Source organism: Arachis duranensis, chromosome 10 (genome assembly GCF_000817695.3).
Source record: "Arachis duranensis cultivar V14167 chromosome 10, aradu.V14167.gnm2.J7QH, whole genome shotgun sequence".
Taxonomy (NCBI): domain Eukaryota; kingdom Viridiplantae; phylum Streptophyta; class Magnoliopsida; order Fabales; family Fabaceae; genus Arachis; species Arachis duranensis.
In genome coordinates this window covers 86959883-86968491 of record NC_029781.3, presented here as the reverse complement: position 1 = coordinate 86968491, position 8609 = coordinate 86959883, and the positions used below count along the sequence as shown (strand labels likewise).

Here is an 8609-nt window from a genome sequence, read left to right as displayed (position 1 = left end):
ATATAACCATTTTTACCCATTTCAAACAAATGGCTAAATTACAAACACATTAACATGTCATACATCTTTCCTCATCTCAATTTCTAACAATACTATTTCCAATCAATCATCATTACACATAATCAATATTATACTCACTGTCACATGGTTTCACCTACAAATCAACCTTAATCATTCTTCAAGTATATATATCACAACATACATATCTCTTATGCATCATCATACCATCAAGGCATCAATAATCATGATCACATATATGACCATATAACATACCTCAACCAAAAACAAACATACCTCATCTATACAATTTCACCCAAAATTACCAATTTCCACACTTCAACTCCTCAAACCTCATTATTCAATAACCAACCCAATCATTCATATATTCATTATCTGAAATTCATCCAATCACTTGTGTCATCATACAATGCACACATCAACTTACCTTCCTTACCTCTTTCCGGCCTCCGGCCCAAAAATTTACGGCCTCCGCCCAATTTCACAATTTAAATGCATAAACCACAAATCAATACTCATTACCCAATACATCAAATTTTCAATACACCAAGCATTCAAGGCCACACAATTCTCAACCCAATCATGAATTCACATTACATACCAACTATGCATATTAGCACCAACTATTTACACAATCCAAACTTAATCCAGGGGGCATCTAGCCTAGGAATTCTCATCACACCACACGGTACTTAAATGAAACTTAAACCGTACTTCTTGTAGCCAAACCAATTGAGCCTCTTCTTTGGAAGTCTCCACCAACCCTAGTTCCAAGCCTCACCAAAGCTCCTCAAGCAACATCAATCTCCCAATTGTGCACCAAAATCATCAAATACACTAACATAACCAATATCACATACATACATCAACCTAGGGCTCATAAAAGTGACAAATCACAAGGGTTGGAGGGTTTCTTACCTTAGCCCACTGAAGTTTGTGATGAATATCACCCATGGCTCATACTAGAGCACTCCTAAACAACCAAAATCACAAGGTTTCCTCAAAACCCAAACCAAATTCGAATTTGAAGAGAAAAATGAAAACTAGGCAGAGGACAGTGGATTACTCACCACAAAACTTAGATATAATTGTAGAGGATGAGAAGAGCGACGCGTGGTCGCAAACGGCTCGTCAATCAGAGCTCCGTAGCCCAAGTTATGGTGATTTGAAGATCAAAGAGAGTTAGGTTTTCTCTCTTCTCTTCTCTCTTCCCAATTTCAGCGCCCAACACCCCTTCTTTAGGGTAAAATGAGCTGAAATACTCATAACTAATGTTTATATATGTTGGGTCTTGGGCCCACTTAGACCCGGTTCACTTATTTTTGTTCGTTGGCCCAATTTTGGACCAAAACCTTTAAGATTAGCGCTCTAAATCGCACTTCAAATATTTCTACCTCCCCTAATTATAATTCATCATTTCTTAATCTTATTTACTCATAATCAATTTTCTCAGCTGCAGTACCAAACAGATCTCAGCCGGTACTTTCGGTCAAAATTTCACTGCATGCTTTTACACAGAAAACTATGTTTTCCGACTCGGAAAAATTCACTGAATCCAAATATCATATTTAAATCATCAAATTCCAATTGTCAAATCTTCCACCCATATTCGCTCTTACTTAACTTGTTATTTAATTAATTTCGGTTAGACCAGGTATTACAACAACTATATTTATAAAGTAATTTTATTAATACACTATATATATAGTATTATCATATATTTTCGCAAAGAATAACTATTAATTAATACAATATATATATATATATATAATTATTATATTATTATATATTTTCACAAAAATTACAAAAAATTGTTTTCTCACATCTTAAAACATAAAAATGGCAATATGTGTATTATCATTGGTTTTCAGAACATTGGTTTCACACTTTCACCACATAAGAGCCATAGGCAAAAACAGAATAAGAATTAATAAATTAATGAAAAAAACAAAAAAGCAAGTTGGAGTGGGGCACTCGGTTGTTACATACTGATACTTACATTACAGCTATTGAAGCTGACATAACACTGACTCCCTCCCCTGTTCCACTCCGATCTACTCTTTCTCTCTTCTCTTCAAACACACAGCAATGGCCAACACCACTATCATCACCATCTCCTCCTATTTTTTAGCGACACTTCTCGTCCTTCATGCTGCCACTGCTTCCATTCACGCTCAAAGTAAGTCCTAAACTCTAAACCCAATCAGATTTGGACCCTCTCTCTGTTTTGATCTGCATTACAATCTTTCTGTATAAAGTTGCTTACTTTCAGTTCTTGTTAGTCTCTCTCATGCGTGTGTTGCATCCTTGCCGTTTTTATCTATAAATAAAAACAAGTGCTTACAATGGCAGTGAGAAGCTCATAGCTGTTTATATGTGTCTAGATCTTGATGTCTTATATATAACTCTAGTGCAATGTTTGGTTCCTTAAATAAATTCAGGATAAAGAACACCTTTTTCCCATTTTGGATCTTGGACTTCACATATATGTTGTATTCTTGAATATTGGAACTGAATTAATTGTATCAGTTATTAGCTTCTAAGGGTGTGCCATTGACCGTATCTTCTGTTTCCAATGGCAACAACCCCATTTGCGGTTTATAGCTCAAGTGCTTATTCAGCCATTTCCCATTTTCCCTAAGGCTGATTATACAGAAATATAACTTCAGCTAGAGAATTGTTGTTGATCTGAGAGGCGGAGAACGTGTTTTTTGGCTAATGAATTTCTGGCCTTCACAATGGCCACTAGAGAAATATATATTTATCAAAGATGAATTAGTTGTTTTACCATAATTTGGTTTTTATCCAAGCCCAAAATATAAACATTAAAAACTAAGAGGTGGGGAAATTTTTTATTTTTTATTTTTTTATTTGTGTAATTGAAGCTTGCTACTTGTTCCTCCTCTCTTGGATGTGCTATATATAGGTACTGTTTGATAAAAAAAAATTAGTTATATATATATATATACAAATATTTTGTATTCTTCATGAATTTACAAGCATTCTCCCCATGAAGTGCCATATCATTTATTGTTCAGTATCTGTACCTAATTCTTGTATTAATTTCTTCATGAATTTACAAGCATTCTCCCCATGTATCTGTTTTCTAATTTCCCAGTTGGAATTAATGAACAAAATTTTGCAGTAAAAGTGACTAAAAACCCTGCGGACAAGTTGGTAGCTGTGATTAATGACAACAGAACTGCTCATAAGGCATCATCTTTATACGATAACCCAGGCCTTGCCTGCATTGCTCTACAATACATCAAGGCATACCAGGGAGACTGTGGTGCTGTGGGAGGACCTGATGCCAAGAAGCCTCCGGAATCTCAGTTTGCCGAAGTTTTTGCCCCAAGTTGTGGTGTTAAGGTATCAAGTCTTGGTCCCATAACCGGCCGGTTCCTAGGGTGTCAGACGAAGTATGTCCATGCACCTGAGGCATTCTCCGAAATCCTGATAAGAAACCAGAAAAGCTTAGACATACTTTATAGTAAGAATCACACTCAGGTTGGAGCTGCTGTTACAGGAACTGATGGAGGTTCTCCTTATTTCTGGTGTGTTCTGTTCAGCAGTGGCAAACCTAACAGCACCTTCACCTTTGAGGATGGTGTGGCTAAAATATCGAAGCCTGGTTGCTTTAGCGGCGCGAATGATGAGTGCAGTGGTGCCCATGGTTGGTCTCCAATAAGAGGGATGTGGCTACTTGCCACTTCAATTCTGGTTGCCTTGGGGATTGCTTTGCCATTATGATCTAAAAATTGAGATGATTTTTGTATGGATTTCCACTTTGATCCAAAGGCCTTTGTCATGTTTATTGTATATGCCATGGCCTCAACTATTCTTTCTTTTTTTTTTTCATTTTCTTTTTCTTTTTCTTTTGTTATTTCTTAAGAGATTCATGCCTAATTATATTGCTTAAATTGTTGATTGCATATAAATCTTTGGTATTCTCAGGGGAAACAAGAATTCGTAATTAGCGGGAATGATTTTTGCATGCAATCTTTTCAATTCGAACCACCTCCGAATTTAGATGACTGTGTAAAACGTTTTATGATAGAACATTAAACTCACATCAAGTCCACAACATTAATATGATAACTAAGTTTTTCACATATCAGAGATACATCAGAAAAAAAATATCCTTAACATGGTCACCTTTGGATATCTATAAGTAAACTGCTTTTGATCAAACATACTTATTGTTACACAGAAGACTTAAACTTCAAAACAAGAAAAAGGATAGTGAGAATGAGAATAATACCACCAGAAGAGCCACCAACTCTGTGAATCCAGTTACGATCAAACCTTGTGAAGCTCTGATCGAGGAGAGTGGATAAAGCAATGGCTAACATCAACAGAAAGAGCAACACAGGCAACCAAAAAGCAAAGTTTATTGGTTCATCTTCCGATTCGCTCTCCGGCTTGCTGTCTATGTAAAGAGGAGAGGCCACTGCTAGCACCACCAACCCTATGGCGGCGAGTTTCTCGTATGAAGAAACTCTGCTTCCCCTTCTGAATGCTCCTCCTTCAACTTCCATTCACAATCTCTGTTGGAATTTGGAAACAACTAAACTGAAGTGTTGCTGGAAAACCCACCAAAACTGGTTGCGTTTATTCGGTGGCTTGCTTTAGCATTTGCATTAACAAGTGTATAGGCAACACTCGAAGATTCCTTTTTCATTATTCAAAATCCTAGTTACTTTTTTCTTCACTAAAAGAATCAGAATAAGGAATAATGCATTAATGCTACGATTGCTACTCAATTAGTATTTAATGTTTTGTTACTGATTTATAATGTTACATTACAACCGCAGTTTTATGTGTAAAAAAGGTAAAGTTATTAAAAAAGGTAAAGTTATAGCAGAGGACTGGAAATATTCGATGCTCAATATTCTTTTTCTGTAGGGATAAGATTTTCCATTTTTCCATGAACAAAGCTCAACATTCGATAGTTGGTTTTTCCCGAATGTGTAACTCAACGTAACGAACTCACTAACAAAAAGTGTGAAAAACGTAACAAACTAAAACTATTGGGTATGTTGTTTTAATTGTTTCTGAGAAATAATCTTCTCCTAATTAAGTGATAATATATAATTCTTTCTGTTGCTGAGTTGCTGTTTTTGTGTCATAATTATTTGTGGAAAATATATTAACCTATCCAGTTATGCATTATGACAGACTGACAGTGCATTCTTGCCGAAAGGTTTATTGTGGTTATATATACATACAAACAGAATTTAAATAAATGACATATTATGATTACTCCGAAATATATAACTGGTGCTTTATACCAGTGCGATTTGACCAGTGGCCTAAAATAACTCTCCAAATCTAAGGTACCACAAGCTCAAAAATTGTGCTGCCTAGAACTACAAAGATTGGGAACAAATCAGAAACCAATGTACATTATTAATTCATAAACAACCAAAGGGACAAATAAATATTTTATTTTTATATTCTAATTAACACGATCAGAGCTCTTTGACCTGTTGTTCCCTTGAAGTCGTCTCAACCATTTCTTTTGTGCAAAAGTAGTAACATCAGATGGCTGCAATGGTGGTGCACAATGTTGTTCAGATTGTTCTGCGGCTGGAAGCTCAGCAGGGAGTGCAGCAGCGGTGTTAGTGAATGCATTTAGGACCAAGAATGCTAGGATGGGAGAGAGATCCAGTGTTCCTCCAAGAGGGGGAATGAGTCCACGGAATATGTTCAGATATGGGTCACATATGGTGCTGAAGGAAAAAATAATCATCATTTTATTACCAATTAACACTTGCAAATTCAAGAACCAAATAAACTACTGTATGCTATCATGAAACATGTTCCCGAATTAATGGATCAACTGAAAGTTTAAGAGCATATAAGTCATGCAAGAATATTCAGTAAATAAATATTTATCTCTCTATTCTTAATTCTTAATTGGTACTTTGGCCAACGGTAAAGGTGAATCTCGAATCATATCAGAACCTTCTATGCAACGACAAGAGCAAGACTGCAATTAGATCCATCAATCCAGCAACCATCTAATCAACCCATACAGATACACATACTTAATCCATCATCCAGAACCATCTGATTATGAAAATAAATTTTAAGAGTAAACACTCAACATGCCTCGACATTTGAAAATTTGCGATAGATTAGTCCCTCAACATGCACAAGGAGAACTAGCATGTCAACTGTTTTGAATGGTGACGAACAAATTTGTCGTTTTAAAATCTCGAGATATAACTGTCTTCCTTGTTCTTGGTCTAGGACAAGATTAAGAGTTTACTCTAAATTTGATGAATAGAACATTCAGTGGGTGATTAATGGGGACACCATCCAACATACAGAATAAAGACATCGCCTACAACATTTCTGATATGATTGATAAATTAGAAGATTGGCTTCAGCATTATAAAGTATTCTGAACTGATATGAAATTGGCACAGGTCAGGTGATCATTGACCTTTTGAAACTGTTCCTAAACCTAATGTCCTAATTCCAGAACCTAGTTATAATCCAAACGTGAAATACGTGTGTACTGTGTGGTGAATAATAATAATAATGCATGTAAAAAGGTCGAAAGGAAGAAAGTTTAACCTGAGAGGGCTAACAATGGCAGGAGGAGAATTGGGGAACCAGGTCAAAACAAGCCTAACAACGAGCAAAGTATTGTAAATGTTCAAGAAATTCAGGATTCCGTTAGAAACCACGAGACCCGCCACCGAGTCACCGCCAGGTAAAACAGCTGCGAAATTGTGACTACCACTCACCGACCCCATGCTCTTCAAGCTACTACGCCGAATCTGCAACCGCCAAAATCAAGGAATCAGTAGAATATAACCGTAACTGCTCGCGAAATTCGTTTAAGTAAGAAACCGAGCGATACCTGAAGGCATATGCTCTGGAATTGGGAGTGGAGAGAGATGAGTTTGTTGACAACGGGGTTTTGAGAAGCGAATCTGATGAGGTCATGCGCAGCATCGCTCATGAACCTGCGCAATTCAGGAATGTTGATGATGTGATTGTTTGGAGAGGCGTTGGAGCTTGGAGCTCCGAAACGGCGGAATGGGAGTGCAAACGGCGTTTGAGGATTTCCCCAACTGCGTACCGAGCAAAACGACGCCGCCTTCTTAGCTTCGTCTATCTCAGTGGCAGTAGTCGTTGTCGTTGACGATGACTCATTTACATTCATAGTCACGGCCATTGCAGTTCAACGACACTCAACCTACCTCTCTCTCTCTATCTATCTCTTACCAGAGGCTATGCAACCCTCACAGGATAACGCAAGCGCGTGGACAAGATAATCCTAATCCAGATAAATAAATATCCACTATCTATCTATTTCTGGTAATTAAATTTAAGAAATTATTAGTTAGGTAATATTACACACTTTTTTTTTTTTAATTTTGATATTAGGATAAATGTGGTGTACAATTCGCTTATGGAAGTGCAGGGTGTATATCTTTGACAAATCAAATGGTCCGATTTAAAGAGAGTAATTGAACGGTCCAATTACAAATATTACAGACTATTCAATTTGTATAGAAAATAGATTTTTTTATTTTTTTTTTACATTTAAAAAAATAAAGTATAATTTTTTATTTTTAATTTTATAAATAAGACTAAAATTAAATAAAAAAATAATAAAAGATAAAATTTTACATTAAACACCATCTAATTTTTTTTTCTACGAACAGAATCTACTCCCATTTGCACATTGGATACCAAGCGTTAAACATGCATTCACCCCATAATTGTATACTCTCCGGTGATGACCCCATCCCTTTTATTCTCATTCCACTCCTGCTTCACTCATTCCAACTTCACTTTCTCCTCTTTTTTTCATTGTTGATGAAATTAGTCCTGAGAGCAAAAAAAAATTAGACCATCAACCTTTAACAATGTTAAGAAGAAAAAAAAATAAAAGACATTAATAGTTGGAAGTTCTATATTATTAATTATTTTGATAATCTCAATTATATAAATTTTTATTATTAAATATTTTAATTTAATTTAAATAATAATGATAATGTTAAAGATTAAAAAAATATTGTAGTAATAATTTTTATTAAGATTATATATATGATTGAATAATAAATTAATTATTATTAATTGTTATTAATAAATTTATTATAGAAGATATATAAAAAATTATTGAATTAATGATTATTATTATGAGTATAATATTGATATTTAATAAAGAATTAATGATTTATTGTTGTGTGCTGTTAGAATATAATAGTTAATTGATAATGTTTGTTTGTTATGTTGGAAGTGAAAATTTTAAAATTGTTTTAATATAATAATTGTTGAAAATGAATTAATTAATGTATATTATTATTATTGTTATAGTACCATGAAGAATGGAAACCGAATAAATTTAGTGTAATTTAGGTAATGAATTATGTTAGTGATAGTAAATTTTAAATATGAATTTAATAAATTATTTATGATTATTGATAAATTTGGTGATATAAAATGTATAACAATAATTTAATTGAAGTGTTTAATATATTTTAAAATTATTCTGGTTATATAAATAGAAAATAAGGAATAAGAATTATTATTATTATAAAATAATTAGGTTTTAGACATTAGAATAT

At 34.4% G+C, this 8609-nt stretch overlaps 3 protein-coding genes across 3 annotated transcripts; 1 reads left to right on the top strand and 2 right to left on the bottom strand.

Moving 5' to 3' along the window:
* Window positions 1-2014: 2014 nt before the first annotated feature.
* On the top strand, window positions 2015-3956 carry LOC107470667 (uncharacterized). Its single transcript, XM_016090072.3, has 2 exons — window positions 2015-2197; window positions 3164-3956. Exons 1-2 carry the CDS (start codon window positions 2107-2109, stop codon window positions 3766-3768), a joined length of 696 nt encoding a protein of 231 aa, XP_015945558.1. The 5' UTR covers window positions 2015-2106; the 3' UTR covers window positions 3769-3956.
* Window positions 3957-4110: 154 nt separating this feature from the next.
* Window positions 4111-4702, bottom strand: LOC107470668 (uncharacterized). The gene has a single exon (XM_016090073.3). It carries the CDS (start codon window positions 4554-4556, stop codon window positions 4221-4223), a length of 336 nt encoding a protein of 111 aa, XP_015945559.1. The 5' UTR covers window positions 4557-4702; the 3' UTR covers window positions 4111-4220.
* A 506-nt stretch (window positions 4703-5208) lies between these two features.
* On the bottom strand, window positions 5209-7333 carry LOC107470666 (ylmG homolog protein 2, chloroplastic). Its single transcript, XM_016090071.3, has 3 exons — window positions 6893-7333; window positions 6604-6809; window positions 5209-5750 (listed from the first exon to the last, which is right to left on the bottom strand). The coding sequence occupies exons 1-3, from the start codon at window positions 7208-7210 to the stop codon at window positions 5477-5479; spliced, it is 798 nt and encodes a 265-aa protein (XP_015945557.1). The 5' UTR covers window positions 7211-7333; the 3' UTR covers window positions 5209-5476.
* Between the last annotated feature and the right edge of the window lie 1276 nt (window positions 7334-8609).